At 43.6% G+C, this 26,010-nt stretch overlaps 1 protein-coding gene across 1 annotated transcript; it reads right to left on the bottom strand.

Moving 5' to 3' along the window:
- Nucleotides 1–8,659: 8,659 nt before the first annotated feature.
- On the bottom strand, nucleotides 8,660–17,467 carry LOC102394211 (pregnancy-associated glycoprotein 1-like). The gene is made up of 9 exons (XM_044942555.1): nucleotides 17,424–17,467; nucleotides 16,207–16,366; nucleotides 15,106–15,223; nucleotides 14,883–15,007; nucleotides 13,496–13,689; nucleotides 12,457–12,573; nucleotides 10,652–10,793; nucleotides 10,466–10,564; nucleotides 8,660–8,773 (listed from the first exon to the last, which is right to left on the bottom strand). Exons 1-9 carry the CDS (start codon nucleotides 17,465–17,467, stop codon nucleotides 8,660–8,662), a joined length of 1,113 nt encoding a protein of 370 aa, XP_044798490.1.
- Nucleotides 17,468–26,010: the final 8,543 nt, after the last annotated feature.

Genomic DNA, 26,010 nt, shown 5'->3' on the forward strand with positions numbered 1-26,010 from the left:
AGGACTTCCCTGTTTGCAGCAAGCAGGGGCTACTCTGTAATTTCAGTGCACTGGCTTTTCAATCCCGCGCTTCTCTTGATGTAAATCATAGGCTCTAGGCACTCAGACTCAGTAGTTGTGGCCCACCGGCTAGTTGCCCTGGGACATACTGAAAGGTTGTTGTTGAATCATGCAAAGACGCCGGGATTCTTGGCCCCTGGAGAGGAAGAATTCAATCTGGGGCCAGAGACGAGGCTTGATCACTCAGAGCTTTTGTGTAATAAAGTTTTATTAAAGTATAAAGGAAATAGACAATAGGCATAAGAAGGAGGCAAAAAAGTACCCCCTGCTAGTCTTCAGCTGGAAGTTATATAGTCACTAGCAGTCTGTTAATGAACGGAGAAGGCAATGGTACTCCACTCCAGTACTCTTGCCTGGAAAATTCCATAAACGGAGGGCCTGGTGGACTGTAGTCCATGGGGTCACTAAGAGTCAGACACGACTGAGCGACTTCACTTTCACTTTTCACTTTCATGCATTGGAGAAGGAAATGGCAACCCACTCCAGTGTTCTTGCCTGGAGAATCCCAGGGACGGGGGAGCCTAGTGGGCTGCTGTCTATGGAGTCGCACAGAGTCAGACATGACTGAAGGGACTTAGCAGCAGCAGCAGTCTGTTAATGAAAGAAAGGAATGTCTTAAAACTCAGATTGGCACCAGGCCCTTCACCTATAAGATGCATTTTGGGATAATCTTGGCACCAGATGGTTCATCCTGGGCCATAAAATGATTAACTTGAATCTTGAAGAAGGCCAGATCACCATACAAATAATTTCATTTACATAGATTAGGGTAGCAATAACTGAGTACAATATACTGGTTTGTCAAGTAGGTTCTGAGACAGGAGGGGGAACCAACTTGAAGACAGAGTTTGGGGTAAATGCATAGTACATTAACATAGCTTAAGACAAACATTTCCATAAGAAAAAGGCATTGGTTATCTCTAGGTTTGAGAATAGTTAACTTTAGGTGAAACTAGGTGCCATTATGGCAACACAGTATTTTAAAAGAAATCTCTTTTTAAATTTATATAGAGAAGGAAAAAATATTGCTAGTTTGTTTCCTCCTGCCACTTAAGAGAGATAAAAATGTTGGACACTTGCAGGCTATTTCCTCAGTTTGGAGACCCCTGGCCTTCCTGCCTGTTACCCTCTCAATTTGCAATCTTCCCAAACCAGGACTCCAACGCATATCTTAAGCACTTGATCAAAAGGGAAAACACTCTAGAAAGAATTTGAAATAAATCACTTTTACATGAAACTTGGCACCATGGCCTATTTATGAGGAGACTGATAGAGGATTATCCCTGCTTCAAGCAACCTCCTGAGATCAGGAATGATTGAGATTCCCCTCCCAAGGGTTCTTACAAGATCTTGAAGCTCTCCTGCCATGTGGCTTTGTTCTTGCTTCAGTTTCTGAATCCCACACTAGAGCACAGCTTCCAGAGGGCAGGGCTGTCACTTGACTTACTTCTAAGTATATGTCAGTAGATATTGTCTCATTCAGACCCTAATGTCAAGACAAGGCTAACACAAAGATCAGTTATTCTGAGTGTTAGGTTACAGGCTTAATGACTGTAATCAAACCCTAAATAACATTGTCTTAAATACAACACAATATCAATTCTCTTTCATATAATGTTAGCTCGGGTCTCTCCAGAGAGATGAGGGCCCACTTCTTTCTTGTCACATCTTTTGCCTGTGATACTTGCCTCTGGTCTAACATGTCTGCTCAAGCTCCTGTCATTACATGTGCATTCCAGTTAGTGGGACAGAAAATAATACTTACATTTGGAAGTGACATATCATCTCTACTCAAATTCCAATGGCTGAAGTATCTTTCATGGTCATGGCAAACCTGGGGTGGTGGGCACACAGAAGGGCAGGGGAATGTGATCCTACTTCAGAACATTCATGACGAGTAACAAGGGCCACCACCCTTCATTCATTCAATATACAGCCTTTACGTACTCCTTTGCCGCTTTGGAACCAGTCGGCTGTTCCAAATTGAGTTTTAACTGTTGCTTCTTGACCTGCATACAGATTTCTCAGAATGCAGGTAAGATGGTCTGGTATTCCCATCTCTGTAAGATTTCCACAGTTTATTGTGATCTACACAGTCAAAGGCTTTTGCATGGTAAAATAAGGCAGAAGGAGGTATATTTCTGAAATTCTATTGCTTTTTCTATTATCCAATGGATGATGACAATTTGATCTCTGGTTCTTCTGCCTTTTCTAAATCCAGCTTGAACATATGGAATTTCACAGTTCATGTACTGTTGAAGACTTGCTTGGAGAAATTACTTTGGTAGCATGTGAGATGAGTGCAACTGTGTGGTAGTTGAACATTCTTTGAAATCACCTTTCTTTGGGATTGCAATGAAAACGACCTTTGCAGTCCTGTGGCCACTGCTGAGTTTTCCAAATTTGCTAGCATATTGAGCGCAGCACTTTAACAGCATCATCTTTTAGGATTTGAAATAGCTCAACTGCAATTCCATCGGCCCCACTAGTTTTGCTCATAGTTATGCTTCTTAAGGCCCTCTTGACTTCACATTTCAGGATGTCTAGCCCTAAGTGAGTGATCACACCATCGTGGTTATCTGGGTCATTAATATCTTTATTGTATAGTTCTTCTATATATTCTTTCAACCTCTTCTTAATATATTCTACTTATTTTATGTCCATGCCATTTCTTTCTTTTATTTGACCCATCTTTGCATGAAATGATCCTTCCCTACCTCTAATTTTCTTGAGCAGATCTCTGGTATTTCCCATTCTATTATTTTCCTCTATTTCTTTGCACTGATCACATAGGAAGGCTTTTAAAAGATCTCTTCTTGCTGTTCTTTGGAGCTCTGCTTTCAGATGGGTATATCTTTCTTTTCTCGGAAGCCTTCTGCTTCCCTTCTTTTCTAAGTTATTTCTAAGGCATCCTCAAACAACCATTTTGCCTTTTTGCATTTCATTTTCTTGAGGATGGTCTTAATGAGGTTAGTACAAATCAAAAAACGAAGATCACTGCATCCAGTTCCTTTATTTCATTGCAAGTACATGGAGAAGCAATGCAAACAGTGACAGACTTTATTTTCCTGGGCTCCGAAATCACTGCAGATAGTGACTGCAGCTGTGGAAAAAAAAAAAAAAAAAAAAAAGACACTTTCTCCTTGGAATAAAAGTTATAGAAAACCTTGACAGCATACTAAGAAGCAGAGACATTACTTTATGAGCAAAGGTCTGTATAGTCAAACCTATGGTTTTTCCAAAAGTCGTGAGAGGACGTGAGAGTTGGACCATAAAAAAGCTGAGCACCAAACAATTGATGCTTTTGAACTGTGTTGTTGGACAAGATTCTTGAGAGTCCCTGGGACTGCAAGGAGATCCAACCAGTCCATCCTAAAGGAAATCAGTCCTGAATATTCATTAGAAGGACCTATGCTGAAGCTGAACCTCCATTACTTTGGCAAACTGATGGGTAGAACTGACTCATTATAAAAGACCCCAATGCTGGTAAAGATTAAAGGCAGGAGGCAAAGGGTTATATAGAAGATGAAATTGTTTGGTGGCATCACCAACTTGATGAACATGGGTTTGAGCAAGCTCTGGGAGTTAGTGATGGACAGGGAAGCCTGGCGTGCTGCACCGCATGATATAGCAGAGTAGAACATGACTGAGAGACTGAACTGACCTGATGTACAGAGGACAATCAGGGAGCAGTCAGAAGTCTTTAAGGAAGGAGGAAGGAACAATTCCTGGACAGCTGACAATGATGGGTCAGCAAGTGGTTTCAAGCTGGAGAAACTGTAGGGAAACAATTCTATGCCAGGTGGAGAGAATGGTAAGAGAAAGGCAGGGTGGCAGTGCTGGGACTTCCCAGAGGACAAGATCCCTGTTCTACTAAACTTTATCAATGCTCAATATTGTTAGATATTTGGAAACATGAGTTTTGTTTTGGAAGTGGTAGAGCAATATTCAATGGAAGGGCTGAGGCTGAAGTTGAAGCTCCAACACTTAGGCCATCTGATGTGAAGTCCCAGCTCATTGAAAGAGGTGCTGATGCTGGGAAAGATTGTGAGCAGAAGGAGAGGGAATAAAAGGATGAGCTTGTGAGATGGCATCACGGACTCAAAGACATGAGTTTGAGGAAACTCCGGGAAATAGTGAAAGACAGGGAAGCCTTCTTTGTTGCCAAACATGTAATCACAAAGAGTCAGACATGACTTAGCAACTGAACAATACCAATGAGGATACAGAGTCCAGTGAAGGCTCTGGTCCTGGTTGGAGTGGAGGAAGATTTAGGTGGAAGAGGAGGCTTCCCATCCTCTGGTGTGTGTCCTTGAATCCAAGGCAAGGAGCACAGATTTTGAATGTGTTACCAAATATTGTTTTCTAAAAAAACAAAAAACTGTTTTCTGCATGAAAAAGAGTTTTGACTGAGTTTGTTCTCTAAATTTTACTGAGGTATTTGAAAAGTATCGGGGGCAGACTGAGTGTGCAAAAACTAGGTGACCAGCTGCTGGAGGGTGAGACTTGTGGTAGACATTCTGCACTAGATGGAAAACGAATCCAGAAAAAGTGTCCCTTCTGGAGTGTGCATGCCAATGTATCACATTGTTTCAGCAGATCACTTCAATGTTGTTTTGGGCAAGCTATGTAGAATGGGTGGTTTGCTTTTCTCCATTCCTGTGGGTAGTTAGATGGCTAAATGTCTGGTTACCTCATTGGATGGTTGGAATCATGTTTGGGAAAGAAAACTAGATCAGCTCCACACATATTTCGTCCTTAAACAGCAAGCATAGGAAGATTTCTAAGGTAACCGTAGGTAATTTAAACATGAGGGGCCAAACGGGGACAGTTTCATTTAACAGGCTGAGATTGGACTGTACCGGTTGCCATAGTTGTTGCAATGTAAGAAGCCATCGCAGCTACTTGTTGCTATGCTGGAGATGTGGGAAACTGAAAAGAGACCAAAAGTGTTACAACTATCCTTGCAGTGTGATTTCAGGGGAGAAGTAGTTGACAAGGAAAGGCTGACTCGTAAGCCTGAGGAAGGGAGTAATCTGAGCCAGTAATCATTAGCTTTCCTGGGACCCCAGAAAACAGATGCATCAGCTCAGAGTTCTGTGTCATGGTTCAGAGATAGATGTCATTTGGCTTGAATCAATAGTTAGCCTTGGGGATGGCAGTCATAACTTCTAAACAGAAGATTTCCTTCTCCCAAAGTGGCAGAATAATTCATATTTGTTCCAGAATCAGGAACACAGAAAGCCCTCTCAGGGCCACTTGTTCTTAGCAGGCACACATGCAATCTAGAAGGTGGGACTATCATCTTGGTGCCCAATTTCCAGATGAGAAAACTGAGGTTAAGGGACTTGATCAAGGTCACACAGCTAAGCACGTGAAAAGCCAAGCACAAACCCAGGGTAATAGTCCTCAAATTGTGTGTTTTTGCTCCACACCCACTGGGAGTGGTGGGTGGTTATGTGGCAACAATGCTTAGGCAGAAGCAAGCAGTATTCAGGCTTAAATTGAAATAAATAAGGAAAACCAGTAGAACATTCAGCTATGACCTAAATCAAATCCCTTATCAATTTATAGTGAAGATGAAAAATAGGTTCAAGGGAATAGGCCTGGTAGCCTGAAGATCTATGGGTGGAGGTTTGTAACATTGTATGGGAGTTGCTCACCGAAACAACCCCCAAGAAAAATAAATGTGAGTAGGAAAAGGGGTTGCCTGAGGAGGCCTTAAAAACAGCTGAGAAAATAAGAGAAGTGAAAGGCAAAAGCGAAAGGGAAAGATATACTCAGTGGAAAGCAGACTTCCAGATAATAGCAAGGGAATATAAGAAAGTCTTCATAAGTGAACACTGCAAGAATTAGAGGAATATAATAGAATTGTAAAAAGTATAGATAGCTGATTGGAGCTACCAGAACAACACTTCATGCAAGGATGGGCACAATAAAGGACAGAAAAGTCAAAGACCTAACAGAAGCAGATGAGATTTAGAAGATGTAGCACGAATGCACAGAAGAACTGTACAAAAACGGTCATAATGACCGGGATAGGGATGATGCTTGGGTCACTCATTTAAAGCCAGATATACTGGTGTATGAAGTCAAGTGGGCCATAGGAAGCATCACTACAAACAATGTTAGGAGAGGTGATGGAATTCCAGCTGAGCTATTTAAAAATCCTAAAGAATAAGGCTATAAAAGTGCTGCATTCAATATTTCAGCAAATTTGGAAAACACAGCAGTGGACACAGTGCTGGAAAATATCACTTTTCATCCCAATCCAAAAAAAAGGCAGTTCCAAAGAATGTTCAAACTATCATACAATTGTTCTCATCTCACTTGCTAGCAAGGTAATGTTCAAAATCCTTCAAGGTAAGCTTCAACACAGCATGAACTGAAAACTTCTAGATGTACAAACTGGTTTGAGGAACCAGAGATCAAATTGCCAACATTCATTGGATCACAGAGAAAGAAAGGGAATCCCAGAAAATATATCCGTCTGCTTCACTGACTATGCTAAAGCCTTTCACTGTGTGGACCACAACAAACTGCCGAAAATTCTTAAGGAAATGGGAGTACCAGATCACTTTGCCTGTCTCCTGAAAAGTCTGTATGTAGCTCAAAATGCAGCAGTTAGAATCAGACATGGAACAACTGAAAGATTTACAGCTGGGAAAGAAGAGTGACAATGTTTACATTCTCACTATGGTTATTTAACTTCTATATAGGATACATCATTCAATATGCTGGACTGCATAAATCTCAAGCTGGAAATAAGATTGCTGGGAGAAATATAAACATCCACAGATATGAAGATGACACTGCCCTAATAGCAGAAAGCCAAAAAGAACTAAATAGCCTCTTGAAGAAGAGAGGAGATGCAAAAACTGACTTAAAACTCAACATTTAAAAAACTATTCACAAAAATATATTCAACATTCATGGCATCCTGTCGCACTGCTTCATGGCATATAGATGAGGTAAAAGTGGAAACAGTGGCAGATTTTATTTTCTTGGGCTCCAAAACCACTATGAACCTTGACTGCAGCCACAAAATTAAAAGACACTTGCTCCTTGGAAGGATTCTTGAAAATCTATGAAAAACCTGGACAGTGTATTAAAAACCAGAGACTCACTTTGCTACAGATGTCTGCAGTGTCACAGCTATGATTTTGCCAGTAATCATGTACAGATGTGCGATCTGGACCATAAGAAAGGGTGAATGGCAAAAAATTCAGCTTTTGAACTGTGGTGCTTTAGAAGATTCTTGAGAGTCCCTTATACAACAAGGAGATCAAACCAGTCAATCTGAAAGGAGATCAACCTGTGACCCCTGCTGTCTTAGCTGAGGCATCTACTGAGGGGTCAAGGTGGAAAGAACGGATGCTTCCACTGCAACAGTGCCTAACCATGGCAGCTCCAAGCAAATAGTTTGTAGCTCCACCCCTGGAAGAAGCTCAGAAAGGCTGAATTCTCTGCGTACCCTGGGTCCCCTGGTACATGCATTGCATACTCCCCAGCAGCATTGGAGGCCAAGGAAGGGGCATTCTGGGCCCTGGAGGAGGGGGATGGCTCAGGGATCCACTGGGGCAAATGCTTACCAAGTGGGACTGGAAGGGACAGAGCAGGCATATGTGGCAGAGAGCTGGTGACTGCAGTGTGGGAACAAGAGGAAACCATCTCTGCATGAAGTACCTCACCCAGAATTCCCTGGAGGAGAAGCCCAGTGATAAGATCATCCTAGATGAAATGAAGAGAGTCTATTTCATTACTCCTTATAATTCCTCTTAATGAGGAGGTGGTGGAGTTTGTGGGTCATCACAAACTCTTCCATGGCCTAGAGTATCTGCCAGTCATTATCCTTGAGGCTGCCTCTCCCCAGCTTCAGTCATGTAGTTCTGGAGGAAACTGACAATCATGTGTGTGGCTGGGTCAGGGCCAGAGACCATGTGAAGCCAGTCATAAGACCCCATGTCCCTGCCAGGATGGCTGATCTGGGGCTGTCTGTATATGTGACCTGAGGTGGGTCATTCATAGAACACCCTTGAACTCTGATATTTGCAATCTTCTTTCCTTACTAGGTGATGCCTTTGGGATTTAAAACCCTAGGGCAGGTAGCTTGGACTCCCTCTCTAGGTGTAGAAGCCTTAAGGAAGAAAGTGGTCAGGCTAAGACCATCAAAGAAGAGGGAAAGGAAAAAGCAAAGGTGAGAGAGAATTGATGACTTCTGATTTCTTGGGTCCAGTCACTGAGATATTTGTATTTTGCTCTGATTCTTCTGTCCTGGATTCCCAGAATCATTTCAATGAGTCTCCCTTTTCCTTGAAGCCAGTTGGAGTAGGGCTTCTCTCCATTTTGATTCAGACTTGGTTCTAGATCCTTCACTCCCAGACACAAACAGAGGCAACCGTTTGTGTCCACACCACTAAGAGTGAAACCCTTTATTCTTTACTGAGAATAGGGTGTGCAGAGCACCAAATACAGTTCACCAGCATCCTGGGAAGTAGTGCTCAAAGTGTGAGTGAGTGTGTCTTAGGAGTGGCCTTACTGATACCTGAACCACTCCAAGCATTTACACTGCCCATGCCAGGCCAATCCTGTCATTTCCTCAATCAAAGACCGAAAAATACAGCCTCAGGAAGACATCACCCAGGATCCAGGTCTCTGTAGATGAACTCACTTTGTTCTGTTCAAAGGTTGTGTAGCAGTGTCCTCTAGAATCCTGGGGGCGCAGAACACACACCAGTCAGCATGAGCCCTTACCGGTGACTCTCCCCAATATCCAGACCAAGCACAATTCTTTGTTTTATTTCCCTCTTTTGGTAAGTATCAAGGGGTTTTCTCAGCAGCAGGGGATATGAGAGTTTATCCAAAACCAAAGAGGCCCAAGACATGTTGCCATGAGGAAGGGTGTGGTGAGTGGAGGACTGGGAGTTGGGGAAACAGAGGAATGAAAACCAACAAAGTCCTACTGTAGAGCATAAGGAACTATATTCAATATTCAGTGATAAACCACATGAAAAAGAATAAGAAAAAAATATATTTTTATGTGTATAGCTGAGTAACATTGCTGTGCAGGAGAACTTAATGCAACACTGAAGAGTAGCCACACTTCAATATAATTATTTAGAAAAGAACAAGTGTGTCCATAGTTCCCCTCACTCCCTGTTTCTTTTCTTCTGGCTACTGCTCTTTTTTTTTTTTTTTTTCTCTCTTCAGAGAATGTGAGTTCTCCTCCTATGTCCACACAATCCGTACTTTATTAAAAATCTTTATTTTGTATTGGAGTATAGCTGATAACAATATTCTGAGTTTCAGGTGGAAAGTAAAGGGACTCAACTCTATGTATCCAGGTATCCTGGTCCCATAGACGCCCCTCCCATCCAGGCTGTCATATAACTTAGTGGAGTTCCCTGTGCTACACAGCAACTCGTTGGTTATCCATCTTAAATAGAGCAGAGCCCACAACACGTTCTTGAAGACTTAACTCAGGAAATCTGAGAAGCCGCCTTTGGCCCACACTCACCCTCTTTGACCACTCCAGGCTTGGGTGGGTAAAATACTCTGGTTCCCCATCCCCACTGGTCAGTCTGTAGCCCTCATCACCCCGAGTAAGTCCCCAGTGCCCCAGTGCAGACCACCTTGAGATGACATTTGCATGGAATCCAGTGCAGTTTTTCCCATCACCAAGCAACCCTCCATATGGCTCAATGAGTTTGTGGTTTTAGAATTCCTGAAATTTCCTTTCTTCCTCAAAGCCTTCTTTTAGCCCATCAGCCTGCTCTGAACTCTCGCAGGGAGCTGACATGAAGCCTCCACCCTGTGCCGGGGCTGAGCAGTCACTGTGCACCCTTTATTCACCTTAGTATCCAACATCACACAGAGGGGTCGGGTACCCCAACTCACAAAGGAGGCACCTGGCAGGAGCGAGGAAAAGATACAGCCGAGAACTAGGCTGACCATGTAATTTATCTTCCAAACCAGGAAAACTGTGAGAAGGGAAGGAAGACTGTTAACTTATGCTGGGAAATCACACTGGGACTGTCCCCAGCCATTCTTCTTGTTACATGGCCTATTTCAGGGACTGCTAGAGCTGACTTCCATGTTCTTGCACCTAAGGGTTCAGATTGAATTGAAGCTCTTATTGGACTGTGAACCTTAGTGTTCCGCTCTCCCTGACTCCCACCATGCCAGCATGGTGTAGGGTCTCCACATTTATTTCAGGAAGATCAGTGTCCCACACGGCCCTTGACTCTCAAGTGATTGGTTTTGTGGGAGGCACTGGCCCAGCCACAGGGCTCAGCAGCATCTGAAATGTGTGTCATGGCCTCCAGAGGGCGCCCTCGTCCCAGCAGAGGCCAAGGGTTCCTGCAAGCTCCAGATTGAGAACCAACCCTCAGTATTGGCCCCTCACCTTGAGGATGTAGGCTCGAGCTAGCACCGGGTAGTTGATGCCATTGATGGCGAAGATAATAGAGGGCAGGGTATTGACCACAGAACATGAAACGTAGTGCTGTTAGAGACAGAGGGAGAGAGGTTGGCCCTGGAGATCCTTCTTGTGTGTGGAGACTGGGAGTGACCCTGGTGCATGAGCCTTCACCTTGGAACCCCGTGGTGTGGCACCAATGAGCTTCTGTATGTTATTGACCAGTGTACTTGGGCCTTCGATCGCTGATGTCCTGGTGTCAAAAATGGCGTGGCAGCCGCCAGAACAAGCAATAACCTTTCTTTTCATGGAGATGCTGAGAGACAATGGAAGAAAGCGGGCATCAAGTTCACTCTGAGTCTCCCCAGAGTTGCCCCCTTCCCGTATGTCTCCTAAACAGGGCTTCCTCTCTTGCCCTCTTTTCCTTTGCTCTCGACACAGCACCTTTCTTGACATCCTCGAATGAAGTACTTGAATACACCAGGATCTTTTGTACCTTGACACAAGCTGATCTTTCTTCCTAGAAGGCTCCACTCCACTTTGACTAGCAAATTTCTTCTCATCTTCCAGGTTACACCTTAATTGTATTGTTTTTGGGAAGTCTTTCCCCTGGTGCTTATCAGTCTCCTGTCTTGGTCACTCTCTGTAGACCCTTCCTCATGTGTGCTGCTGCTGCTGCTGCTAACTCACTTCAGTCGTTTACGACTCTGTGCGACCTCATAGAGGGCAGCCCACCAGGCTCCGCTGTCCCTGGGATTTTCCAGGCAAGAGTGCTGGAGTGGGTTGCAATTGCCTTCTCCTCCTCATGTCTAGTATGTACCAAAGCCAAAATTCACTATGTGGATGAGTCACTTCATGTACATCTGCCTTCTTAAATGTGAGGGCAAGTTTTATTCTCCTTGCCTCCCTAAAGTGCCTGGCACACAGTGGATGCCCAATGCTTCTCTGTTCAATAAGTGAATGAAGACTGAGAAACAATAAGAAACCTCCAGAGAGCTGTATCTGGTGGGGAACAAATAACGGGTCACACACAGAGTGAAGATGGAGATTCGCAGGGGCAGCAGATTCTCAGAGTAGGGGGAGAGAGGTGCTCCTCTGGGAGAGGGTGTCTCCCAGCACTGCTCCTACAACCAGCTCAGACCCTGAGACCCTGGCCAGGAAATACATGACTAGCCCACAGAAACTCCAAAGGACAGGTCAGCTTTTGTCTGAGGGTATCACACAGAATCCTGTCAATTATGCCTCTTGTCCTCAGGTCACTCCTGGATCCCACCTTCCTGATTCTCTATTATAGCCCCTGTCCCACTGTGTGCCCAAGAATGTGCGGTGTCTTTTTTATTAGATGTTTTCACGTCTTAAGACTGCAGCCAAACTCCCTCTACTGCTGCGTAGCTGCTCCCAAAGAAGACTAGTTTTCCCCATTTTCTCAGGACTGTCCCTCTTTTTAAACTGACATTTATCTGTACTGAGAACTTCCTATGTCCTATGTAGCCCTGGACATTTGGTCATCTTATCATAACTCTGTTCAGGCTGGAGAAATTCTCTCTGATCCTCTGCTCACCACACTGTAAAGCCCTCTAACCATGCTCCCCACCTCAAAGGGCAGTGGGTACAGCACTCTCCAAGCAGAACAGACCTGTCTTGACCCTTTCAGGACCCCGGTCAGAGCCTTGCTCAGAAGGCCTGGGGATTATTAACCCATGGGTTGTTTGTGTATCTATGTGCTTGTGTGTTTATATATTTCTCTGTGTGTGCTTGTGTGTCTCTGACTGTCTATGCATATTTTTATGTGTCTCTGTGTATGTTTATGTGTATCTGCTTGTATGTTTCCATGTGTCTGTGTATCTGTCTGTGTCGTTGTGGGTAGTGTATATGCCTGTGTGACTGTGTGTCTGAGAATGCATTTGTGTGTGTCTGCCTGTGTCCACATACAGAAGTGGGAGCATCACTTGGGCTGACCCTCAGAGGGAGAGGCTTACCGGTCCATGTGTACAATCCAGTTGCCCACTTGGATCAATGGTGCCCAGTTGAGCTCTACCTCATAGTAGTGTTCTTCCACCCCACCAAACATCACCACACTGCCCTCCTGCTTGTATCTGTAGAGACAAGTTAGGGGGGAATCCTTGGGAGACAATAACAACAGCACTGTCTTAGAGCTGTGCTTGTTCACCCATCAAGGCCCTAATAAGGTCCCCATGTACAGATGCAGAAATAGCGTCTAGGAGAGATAGAGATCCAGAGTGAGGTCTGTTACTGGCTAATGAGTGGCACAGAGGAGGTTAGAAGCTGAATCACTTGGCTGGGCTCCACCCACTATGTCTTCTGAAGACTCCCTAGACCCCCAGTGACCTGAGTGTTCAGACACCCTCAGAGGACAGGCTGCTGAAGTGTTTGGATTTCCCCTTGTCCATCTTGTCATTTTTCAGGAAAATCAAGGCCTGGGAGTTCTAAGGGTGTGGGTTCAGGCCACCCAGAGTTGGCTCCACTGGCCTGTGACCTATACTGTCCAAAGGGCCCCACACTCAGAAGGGACCCCACCTCTGCTCTCCCTGTCTTGAAATGCCTAATATTTCTTGAACAATGGGTCCTACACTTTTGTGTCCCACACTTTTGTTTCTCACTGGCTCCTACAAATTGTGTAGCTGGTCCTGGTCTCCCAGTGGAATTCTAGTGAGGAAGGAAAGATATCCACCATCCTTCTCCTTCCTTCCTTATCAAATTCATAAGCAAATCATATTGCCTTTTCCTTCAACTTGTTTCCTGTTGCCTTCAATTAGCCTTCCTCCTCACTCACTCCCCTAGACCATTTTATTTGTCTTGAACCCAGTAGTAGAGTTGTGTTCCAATAAAATTTTATTTATAAAAGCCAGGGGTGAAGCCAGTTGGACCCTGGGGCCATAGTTATCTGTGTTAGATTATCACTCAGGATACTTCTTTATCAAGTGTTCTATAACTTTTGTGCAACTGAAAGCATCTTATAGTTAATTTGGAGAAAGGGACTGTTGATCTCAGACTTACTTGCTCAAGTAGAAGGCAAAAACAGGCTCAGAAATGGCACCTTCATTCTTCAGCTTGTCAAAGACGGGGATGGCTCCAGAGGAGGATATGTTTGGGTAGTTCAAGCTCAAGATGCCAGCAAAAGGTATACCCTCAAACCCATATTCTGCCAGGCTTAGACTGAACAGCTGGTCAGTGCTTACAAGGTCCCCAATCTGTGGGAGAGAAGGATGCTCCCACTTATAGATACGTGAAGAGGGGCTAGGACTGGGCAGGGGTGCATTGCCATTAGATGCTCAGAGAAGAATTGAGGCTGGGCTCTGTCCTTGGTGGCCCACAGACAGTTACATCAAGCTGGGAGGGAAATTTGGGTTCCATTTGTGAGAGGCTGTGAATTTTAAAATATCTGCCCCTCTGAAAAACACCACCTGAATGAGTCAAATTGGCCTCGTGACTTCTGTGCAGGTGGTGCGACCAAGAGTCAGGCCAGGTCCCACTGGTGCCACTTTATAAAAAAAACCATCGAGAGCAAGAGAGCCTTCTCTTTGGCATCACTGTGACCTAATGACAGAAAAGGACTGCATTCTTTGTAATGTACTCTGGATTCTGCATCTGTCCAGGAAGACAGAAGCCACAAACACAATCTTGCTTGCAGGGTTCTATGAAATTACTGCCTTGGGAATTCACTTTTAGGGGTATGTGTATATTTCTGTGAGTGTGTATGAGGGAGAAAGAGAGAGAGGGGGGCAATTCAAGTATTTTGGGGGAAGCAGGCCATAGGTTTATTAGACTCTCAAGGGTCCTCTAGAGTGAGAACTCATTTATCAGGCCCTGTGACTTCTCAGGCCCCCAGTTTCCTACTCTGGATACCTGAAGCCCTTGACTACCTCCAGGGTCCACAGATCAGTTTTATCCTGTGCCCCAAACACCCCACAGCAACTTCAGTCCTGAAAAGCCAGCCTAACTCCACTGGTTACCACATGTGTGACCTCAGCAAGGCCCTTGCTGTATGCACCTCAGTTTTCCCATATGTCTCATGAGCTAATCAGAGTAACTGCTGTGTGAGGTCATTGCAGGATTAAACCAATTATCACCTGAACGTGCCTGGAACAGTCTGTGAATATAAAAGTGGGTTCTTTTATCCCTTTTTCTTGCTCCCAGCAAAATGAACCTTGAACTGCTCATAGGCAGAGGAGCTACAAGTCCAAACCTCAAGCCACACTCTGGGTTAGCTAACTTGTTTTCTCATGTATACCATGGGCCCTGCCTCCCCAGAGACATGACCCTGTGGATAAGATGGCCAATATCTATTGGAGTTAGGCTAGGAAGGGTCCTGCCAGATGGTCCTACATCTGTTTTGCAAGCAGTGGTCACTTCATAGCCAGTCCTGACTCAGCATTTGTTACACTGTTCCCCGAGCTGTGTCACGAACAACAATTCCTTTAATTCTCCCAGATGCGTAGGTGATGCTGAAGGTCTTATTGGTAGGCCGGAAGGTGGAAGACTGAAGATGTCTGAACCTAACGTGTGCAGCTGCAGACACAAGACATGAGTGTCATCAGGTGCCAAGTGTGGAAACAGGGTGGCAGGGCAAGTGAAGGATGGTCTGGGTAGGGGGTGTCTGTACTCACAACAGTCTGAGCTGTTGCAAAAGATGGAGGGCACCCACAAGTCAGATGAGCTTGTGTCAAAGACAATCTGGAATTCCTGAGGGGGTGTTCCAATGGTGATGTTACCCACGTAGAGCATCTACAGAGAGAAGGAAGTAGTGGGTTAGCGCAGAACTGGCTACCCTCTATTCCCACACTGCTGCCTCCCTCTAGATGTCACATATCTCTTGAGATCACTTTCTAACCACTGAGCAGCTCACAGACTTTGGTCACAGATGTATCTGCATTTGATATATTTTTCCTGTGCTACATTGTATGAAGGGTATTGATTCTATCACCAGGCGTTGAAGAGGTACCTTCTGCATGGGAAGCCCAGAGGCATAACCACTGGGCCTCCAGGACAGCTGGACACCCAGGGAAGTCCTGGTGCCTTCATTTAACAAGCTCTATAGTCTCTTCAAACCCAGCCTTAGCACCCGCTTCTCCAGGAGGTCCTTCTTGGTCAACCCCAGCCACTCCATCTAAACTCAGACCACATCCAATCAACACCACACAGATGACCCTTTCATTTGACATGTATTTACTCCTTGCCTATCTCTCAGGCTGGCATGGGCATTTTTGAAGACATCTTGAAAACAAAATAAGCCGTTTTTCTAATCTAAAAACAGGAACCAAAATGATTCTTATAGCCATACTCAGAATACAGGTTCAGTAACTTTTTCCTGCTGTGGTTCTTGCATTGTGGAAACTGAATTCCTCTACCTGGGGATTCACATTTGCTTTGCAGTTGGTTCTACCTTTTTATCAGTGATGGTTCACTCTTCATCTATAACTGAGTGGCTCACTTAGTTCAAATGGAACAATCACCCTCAAACTAATGACACATCTTTGACACAGAAATGGATGTTTACCTGCCACCTGGTAATTGCCGGGCCCAATCACAAAGACCAACATTCGAGGATGAGAGTGCCTTCTCCTCTGGGTGGGGTCCCTGTTTTCCATTGTCTCTGCCTCCTGCAAGAACCCCAACCCCAACATCCCTCCTGGCATCTCCAGATGAGCCCCAGTGCTAGGCTACAGCACCAGCGGGCATTGTGGCCCCCATCCTCCCAAAATACTCACATCCATGATGTTCCTTAGTGAGAGAGTAGTTAGATTTGAGCCACGAAAAAAAATCTGGGACAGTCTGTAAGCATGCTCCTTCAGGAAATTGTTCAGCACGTTTTTACCACTGACGGTATTTCTCATGGTCTTCACTCTCCTTAGAGGTATTCTTTCACCGAGCATTTGACAAAGAAAACAAAGAAGATGCTAGAATTAGATCTGAGTGTTTAGGTATAACTGTCATTTTCATGGCCCTGTATATTTTCTAATCATTTTTATGAAGCACATTATTATCAGATTTTTATGCATATACCATGGCAAAAACATAGAATTCAATACAGGTTCTGTTCTGCAATCTTGGGTAAGATACATGACAATGTGTTGTCTCAATCTCCCCTTTGGTAAAATGGTGGACTGTAACAATACAAACCCTCCAAATAGAATATCTTGGGGATAAGTGAAGTGGTGGATATAAGGTGCCTGATAAATAGGAAGTCTCAACAATTACAGCCATTAGCATTGTTGTTGCCATCCCACTCATTCCTTCTTATAGAACCTCAAGGAAGGAGGTAGAAGGGGGATTCTATCCTTTTTTACAAGGGAGCAATTTGAAATGCAAGAGGTTTCTGAGTTGGCTGTGGTCACACTGCTTGTACGATATAAAACAGTGTAAAACAGTGTATCTTTCTCCAAGTTGAAACAGAAGAGAGAGTTGAAAGATGAATCCAAGATATAGAGAACAAGTAAGGGAAATTCAGAGGCTTGAGAAGGAAGCATGAGTCAAATGAAAAATTAAAAGAAAACAACACAAAGAGAAACACACTCCCAGTGACTTCCAAAGGGATGGAGAAATAAATGACAGTGATACAGAGATGCAGACATAGACCAGGAAAAAAGAGGACATGTTGAAAAAAATGTAGAAAAGTGCTATTTCACAGTACCACATTGACATCTGCATAGAATGTGCACTGAACAGTTGCAAGGAGTTGCATTTTCAATAGGTCATGATATGACTGGACCCCAAGATTTGTGCAACCCAAAACTACACCAAGACCTCGGGATCCACAGTTCCTATAGCAAGTTACTTATCCATAATAAAGAGTTGAACTTTAAGATTCTTAGGGAAATACTTCATTACCTTCTAAACCTGATGGGTGGAAGAATAATCAGGTGAAAAGAAAAATCCGAGAAAGGAATATGATGTGGCTTACAGTCCCCATACTTAGTTGACTATTCATTCTGAGAAGGCCACCAGCCTGAGGAGCACAAGCCACTTCATGTTTCTTTCCTGGCTCCAAGTAATCAGGGAACTTTGGGTTTGTAGTATGTAGTGGTGACTGGGAACCCCTAGTTATATATGCTCTGACCTACCCTAGTTTTCCCCTTTAGGCCACTAAAAGATCTGAAAAAAACCCCACAAAACTCTAGATAAAATCTTTACCTTCATCAGTGTCCTTGGCAAGTAGCCTTTGAAGCTTTTCAGAATACAGAGAATTGAACTGTAACCTCTTCTTTGAATCTTGGCTGGAAAATCAAACTGATCTGCATAGACATCTAAGAAGACAGAACCTTGCCTACTTGGAGAAAAAACAGCTAAGGACATCATGAAAATGGATACTAGGGGCAATGCTCGACACTCGTCATTTCATGTCATCTTCCTAGACACTTCATGAAATGTGCATTGCTGTCTTCGTTGGAGAGGTGATTGCTAGAAGGATAAGTTGTTGAATGGCAAAGTGAAGACTTCAGGGACAGCCCAGGGACACACAACTGGCTTAGGTAGTGGGTCTAATGGCAGACATCAGGGGCACCTATGATGCCAGGCTGCATCAAAGATTTAGGGCAGAGCAGTACTTCAATTGCATGGTTTCAGTATTGGAAGAAATGTCATATGCATCCTCAAGATATTTTATATCATCCAACAACTGTACAAGGAAGAACTGTGTGCTAGGTTGTGGATTAAAGGATTCAAAGTCAAAGTTGATCAAGACAAAAATAGTCTTTAGCTCAAGAGAGCTAGAAGTCTAGTTCTCACAAATTCATGGCCCCAGGAGAAAGGAGATTTGATCCTAGGACTAGGTGGCCATGTTGGAATCGGGGCAGCACAAGCCTTACCACTGGGTGCAGCTTTTCCTCCACTTCACCCTTGCTGGAAAGCAGGCCAGTTGGCTATGTTTTCAAGAGAATCAGAAGTTTGGATATTTATGTACAATCCACTGATTTTAATGTTAACAACTAATATTTTTTTTCCCCAAAAAAACAGTGGGAATGAAATCTCCACAGTGATGTGTTGGAATCAGCCTTCAGTCTCTGCAGATTTTTGTTTCTGGCCTAGACTTGGGAGTGCAGTGGGGACAGAGAGGAATTTAGTTCATGTTGGTTGATTTTTAAAGAGACTGAATTCGTAGTAAACATGCTGACTCATTGGGAAAGATCCTGATATTAGGAAAGATTGAAGGCATGAGGAGAAGTGGAAGACAGAGGATGAGATGGGTGGATGTTATCACCAAGTCGATGGACATGAGCTTCAGCAAGCTCTGGCAGTTGGTGATGGATAGGGAAGCCTGGCATAGTGCAATCTATGGCATTGCAAAGAGACGGACACAACTGAAGGACTGAACTGAACTGAACAAATTGAGAACAAAGACTAATTAATCTAATTGAATCAAGTTGTTGACTAGCTACCTATAACAACACATTATTTAAGTGGCTTTAAAATTCAGACTTATGAATCTACATGCAGAGTGGAATATCTTCTAAGGAAAAACAAAATATTGCCCATCAAAAACAAAACCAAAGAAAACCAAAAGAAAAAAAGGAAAGAAACATGACACTATATTCAACAACTATATTCCCTTGGTATCTCTAATTTTCTTGAAGAAATCTCTAGTCTTACCCATTCTATTGTTTTCCTCTATTTCTTTGCTTTGATCGCTGAGGAAGGCTTTCCTATCTCTCCTTGCTATTCTTTGGAACTCTATAATGGGTATACCCATTCAAATGGGTATAGCTTTGCTTTTCTCATTTGCTTTTTGCTTCCCTTCTTTTCACAGCTCTGCCTCCTCAGACAGCCATTTTTCTTTTTTGCATTTCTTTTTCTTGGGGATGGTCTTGATTCCTGTCTCCTGTACAATGTCCTGAACTTATGCCCATAGTTCATCAGGCACTCTGTCTGTTAGATCTAGTCCCTTAAATCTATTTCTCACTTCCACTTTATAGTCATAAGGGATTTGATTTAGGTCATACCTGAATGGTCTAGTGCTTTTCTCCACTTTCTTCAATTTCAGTCTGAATTTGGCAATAAGGTGTTCATGTTCTGAGCCATCGTCATCTCCCAGTCTTGTTTTTGCTGACTGTATAGAGCTTCTCCATTCTTGGCTGAAAAGAATATAATCAATATGATTTTGGTTCCAACCACCTGGTGATATCCATGTGCAGAGTTTTCTCTTGTGTTGTTGGAAGCAGGTGTTTGCTATGACCAGTGTGTTCTCTTGGAAGAACTCTTTCAGCCTTTGCTCTGCTTCATTCTGTACTCGAAGGACAAATTTGCATGTTACTCCTGGTGTTTCTTGACTCCTACTTTGGCATTCCAGTCCTCTATAATGAAAATGACATATTTTTGGGGTGTTAGTTCTAGAAGGTCTTGTAAGTCTTCATAGAACTGTTCAAGTTCAGCTTTTTCAGTGTTACTTTTGGGGCATAGACTTGGATTACAGTGATATTGAATGGTTTACCTTGGAAACGAACAGAGATCATACTGTCATTTTTGAGATTGCATCCAAGTACTGCATTTCAAACTCTTTTGTTGACTATGATGTCTACTCCATTTCTTCTAAAGGATTCCTGCCCACAGTAGTAGATATAATGGTCCTCTGAGTTAAATTCACCCATTCCAGCCCACCTTAGTTCGCTGATTCCTAGAATATTTATGTTCACTCTTGTCATCTCCTCTTTGACCACTTCCAATTTGCCTTGATTCATGGACCTGACAGTCTGGGTTCCTATGCAATATTGCTCTCTACAGCATTGAATCTTCCTTCTATCACCAGTCCCACCCTCAACTGGGTGTTGTCTTTGCTTTGGCTCCATCCCTTCATTCATTCTGGAGTTATTTCTCTACTGATCTGCAGTAAATATTGGGCACCTACCGACCTGGGGAGTTCATCTTTCAGTGTCCTATCTTTTTGCTTATCATACTGTTCATGGGGTTCTCAAGGCAAGAATACTGAAGTGGCTTGCCATTCCCTTCTCCAGTGGACCACATTCTGTCAGACCTCTCCACCATGACCTGTCCATCTTGTGTGATCGCACATGGCATGGCTTAGTTTCTTGAGTTAGACAAAGCTGTGATCCGTGTGACAGATTGGCTAGTTGTCTGTGATTGTGGTTTCAGTCTGTCTGCCCTCTGATGCCCTCTCCCAGTGCCTACAATCTTACTTGGGTTTCTCTTACCTTGGATGTGGGGTATCTCTTCACAGCTGCTCCAGCAAAGCACAGCCTCTGCTCCTTACCTTGGTAGTAGGGTAGCTCCTCTTGGCTACTGTTCCTGATTTGGATGTGGGGAAGTTCCTCTCCACCACGCTTTAGCACTGACGTGGCAGCCACCATGCATCTGCATTGCCACTGAGGCTGAGGCGAGCAATAATTCAACAACTTATTGTTCCACATATTGTTTCTGTTATTGTGACAGAATCATATGTATGTTAACAGGTAAAAGCAGGACAATGATTAAAACTAATGTTCTGAAGTAAGCCATTCAGTGGCTAGAAAAAGAGGTTCACACATAATATATAGAAGTTCAGTTCAAACCCTGCTGTCTTAAATCTTGAACTGAAAGTACAAGTTTGTACCAATTAATTATATTCCTTTTTATTTTAATTTTTAAAGAAAATTGGTACTTCCTCCTCTGACCACTGTAAAGCCTAGAAGCAGTGACAACTTTATAACAGTGACTATTCTGAGGTCTAACTTGTAGCTTCTAACTACATTTCCCATTAGATGATCTTAAAGAGAAGGCTGATTTCAGGACTGGGTAAAGAAATGCACAAAATGATCTTGGGAATTCTGAAGGACCAGAAAGCTGAGGGACCTCAAAGACCAATGGGGACTGGACAGAAAGTTCAGGAATCCAAATGAAAAGGCCAAACGCCTACCAGTTTTTGTGTGCGTGTGTGCAGAATGATGTTTCTGCTTCTCAACACACTGTTTATGTTTGTCAAAGCTTTCCTGCCAAAAAGCAAACGTCCTCTGATTTCATGGCTGCAGGCAGCATCCACAGTCGTTTTAGAGGCTAAGATGAAGAAATCTGTGACTGCTTCCACATTTTCTCCTTCTATTTGCCATGAAGGATGGGGCTGGATGCCATGATCTTAACTTTTTAATATTTAATTTTAAGCTGGCCAAATGTGTTCAAATGTTAATAGGCAGCATCTACTTTGTCACTGTGATAGACTGCTAGGGCACCAACTCACCATTCTGAGCACTGAGAAAGGAAAATAATCATCAATGTTTATGTTATTTTTGTTTCTATTAAGCATAGGTTATGTAACTACAAAAGTTCCAGGAAAACAAGCTAGGGTGTCCCTTCTGGGGATGATGAGAGAGTGATAGGGAGCTGCTATAATAGAAATGAAGCCTCACTGACCTGCAGCTCACCTCCTGCTGTGGAGGTCTGATTCCTAATAGACCAAGGACTAGTACTGGTCCTGACCTACTGTGCTGGTATTGTGGACTCCTTCTCTAAAACCAATAGTGGGACATTCTGTAAGACAAACCACCCTACTTCCTCTCCGTTTCTGAACAAATAAATGGCATTAAAATTGGAAGAGGAACACTTATTTATTCCTAAAGGAGAACAACCAAGTGCAACATAGGAAAACATTCTTTCAATAAACTGTGAAAAGACATCTGCTTTTTAAGAATCAGGGAAATTTGCATATGGACTGGATATAAAATGTTCATTTTGGAGGGAACCAAAGGGCATTTTTTTCATATCGTATCATTCTACCCAAAATACTCATTATGTACATTTGTTGAAATGTTCATCTTGTCCCTAAAATACTTCAGGAAAAATAAATAAGGAGTAAAAAGAGAATGAAATGATGGTCTGTCTTGATTAAAAAACAGATAGCTGCTATGCTATGCTATGCATAGCTGCTATGGATTGAATTGTGTCCACACTTGATTACCAATGTGATGGTATTAGGAAGTAGGGCCTTTGGGAGGTACCCAGGTTGACATAGGGTTTTGATGGTGGTCCCTCATGATGGGATTAGCCTTTTCCTCTTTTTCTCTCTTTTTCTTCCTCTTCTTCCTTTCCTTCAACCACCACATGTGAGAACATACCAACAAGAGAAAGACTGATGCAAGTCAAGAATGTTTCTTCTGGGAACTCAGTTGGCCACCACCTTGATGTTGCATAGTCTCCAGTCTATGACAACTTGTGAGACTAAGAGGTTAGTTTTGTAGTTTTTGATGCCAAATGATGAAATATAGGGTTAATGACACCCTTCTTTCTTACATTTGTCATGTTTGAAATTGTTTGGCAGTAAGAAGCACCCCACTCCAGTACTCTTGCCTGGAGAATCCCATGGATGGAGGAGCCTGGTGGGCTGTAGTCCATGGGGTCGCTAAGAGTCGGACACGACTGAGCGACTTCACTTTCACTTTTCACTTTCATGCATTGGAGAAGGAAATGGCAACCCACTCCAGTGTTCTTGCCTGGAGAATCCCAGGGACAGGGGAGCCTCGTGGGCTGCCGTCTATGGGGTCGCATAGAGTCAGACATGACTGAAGCGACTTTGCAGCAGCAAGAAGTTTATAGAAAGTCCATTTTGAAGTTTCTGTCTTAGTGATACCCTGAGGATCCCAAGATAACAGATTCAGGCAGGTCCCCAATAACTAAGTGGTTGGAAGACTACATGCTCCTTACTCCAACACATCTCTTGTCATCTGAAAACTATCCCCCACACCTGACACCCTTACCATGCCCCTTCCCCATCTTCATCTCCATTCCTCTCTTAAGCTGAGTCATCTAGCTGAAGATGTTGATGATTCAGGACAAAGTCTGGAAGCAAAAGGAATATAGACAGTTTTAGAAAGAATGAACTGGGAAGAGCCATCTTGGTTTTCCCTTCTTTAGTGCCATCTGCAGGTGAGGGATTGAGACTGGATAGTGATGGAGCCACAAATGGGACTGCCTAGATATCTACAAGTGAAGGGAATAGGAATTCAGAACCCAGTAACGAGGAAGTGGGCAGCTTGCACAGGACCCAGGAGGGAAGGAAGAAACACTGGGAAAAGAATAGTGCCTACCTGAGTTCCAGAATTTCTTGAGTCTTCCAATTAAACTTGGAGGTCACTTCCTTCCTGCTGGCATTCCTGCAGAAGATGTGGAGGGGAGAGAACTGTACTAACTGCTAATGAGTCACAGGGAGAGGGACAGCCTCTGCCAGAGGCCCTTTGATTCCATGCTAACTGCAGGTATCATCCCAAGCCAGAGAGCAAATGGCAGGTCATCCAAAAGATGACCTATTTTAAATAGAATTTAAAATATAAAAAAAAAAATTTCTAAGAGTCCTGGCATATATTATTCCCAGAGTTTTTTTAAGGAGAGATGATTCATCAGCCTAATTCGGGTTTCTGCTGAAGAATCTACAAGCTTTCTGGCTTCCAGACACAGTGGGAGAGCCCCAGCTGTAGTAACCCTAGGAGGCAGTCATGCAGGTGATGACTGACTCGCTCCCAACTCAGAATCCCCAGAGCTCCCGCTCCTCCTTCACACAAGACAGACCCTTGAGTGACTGGGTAACATGAACCTGCATTCACAGCGAGAAGTCGTCTCTTCTCAGCCTTCTGGCAATTTAGATATGTGTCTTATGTTTCCTCAGGGAACCACTGTCTGAGCAAGTTCAGGGTCTGAGACTAGCTTGGATTCATGGGATGTGTTCCCTCCTTGATGCACTAAAGACATCGAGATTCAAAGGCCTTGAGAGAATTACAATCACCCTTATATTTTATAGGGACTTTGCTTTATGAATCTGGTTGGAGAAAAAGGACAGAAACACAGGACAAGGCTGGACATCTCCGGGTCCCAACTGACTGTGAGTTGAGTTCCAGCCACCAGGCTTCACAGTCATGTGCTGACGTTATTCACAAGCCATCTTTGAAGAAGGAATAGAGGAAAGAGTTTTTGGTCAGAGAGCAGTATGGTCAAAGGACCGTGGGAATCATATGGGGCAAAATGAAACAAGAGTCATTACTTGTTTCTTTGCTCTATCAGTTCCTTGGCATTTCTACTCCTGAGAACAAGTACATGGAGATAGTCAGAGGCATTGTTGATGTCCCTGACATCTGACGCTCCTGGTGATAACCAGTTTGAGGACACATCCCTGAATTCAGAGCATATTCAGTCTCGTGATAGCCCCAGGTTCTCCCTTCTTGGGAAGGTTGACATGTCTCATTACTGATAATTCACAACTGAAGCATGGGATGAGGTCATGGTGGTTGACCTGCAGGCCAAGTTCCAAGCATGGAAAGAAGGATGGCAGTGGAAGAGTAGACATTTATTAAGCTTGGTTACCTTGGTCCTTAGCACGGGCTAATTCCCACATCCACAATGTTTTTCTCCCAAGTTTTTGCATTGCCGGGTCGTTTTCAACACTCAGCACCATCTGAAATGAGTCTCTCTCAGGCTTGCTTTCCCTGGCCACGCACTCTCAAAAGCACATCATCCAAAAAGTGCCTAGACACTTCCCTCCATCAAAACAAGAATTATAGTTACCAAAGTGGAAAGGTGGGAGAGGGATAAATTGAGAGTTTGAGATTAGTATATGTATGCTACTTTATTTAATAGATAATCAACAAAGACCTACTGTACAGCACAGGAATTCTGCTCAATAGTCTGTAATATCCTGTATGGGAAAAAATCTAAGAAACAAAGGGTACATGTGTATGTATCAGGCAATTAATTTCCCATACAACTAATATTAATACAATGCTGTAAATCAACTACACTCCTATATAATTTAAAACCTGATTTTTTTTTAATGTTTACATGTAGAGATCCATGGAGTTCTTTAGACTCACAGGATTTCAGATATGATGTTGGAGATGGCAGGTTGGGTGCGGAAATCTAGACATTATCTGAAGTTGCATTTTCCTGAGCTGTGGTGTCTTTTGCTTCTAGTGTCACCTTTGATTTGTCTTTGGAAGATTTAATACAAGGGCTTGGAGACACCAGTTGGGTGTTAGTTGAAGGATGAGAGGGAGGTGCTAGTGGGAGAGTGAAATCCCAGCCCCCTAGCCTTGTGTTGGGGCACATTTGAGGCACAACTTATATCCCAAGTTTCCTGTGAAAACAGGCTGTAGCTTCCCTCTCCATGACTTGCATGATATCAGACTCAGACTGGTTTCATCCTTTGTAATGCCCTGCTTCCACTGAGACCTCAGTGGTTTCTCTGGGAGAATATATATATATATATATATATATATATATATATATATATATATATAAATTTTGGCAGCACTAGGTCTTCATTGTGAAGAAGGCAATGGAACCCACTCCAGTACTCTTGCCTGGAAAATCCCATGAACTGAGGAGCCTGGAAGGCTGCAGTCCATAAGGTCGCTGAGGGTCAGACAGGACTGAACAACTTCACTTTCAATTTTCACTTTCATTCATTGGAGAAGAAAGTGGCAACCCACTCCACTGTTCTTGCCTGGAGAATCCCATGGGTGGGGAAGCCTGATGGGCTGCCGTCTATGGGGTCGCACAGAGTCGGACACGACTGAAGTGACTTAGCAGCAGCAGCAGCAGGTCTT

Source organism: Bubalus bubalis, chromosome 5 (genome assembly GCF_019923935.1).
Source record: "Bubalus bubalis isolate 160015118507 breed Murrah chromosome 5, NDDB_SH_1, whole genome shotgun sequence".
Taxonomy (NCBI): Eukaryota; Metazoa; Chordata; class Mammalia; order Artiodactyla; family Bovidae; genus Bubalus; species Bubalus bubalis.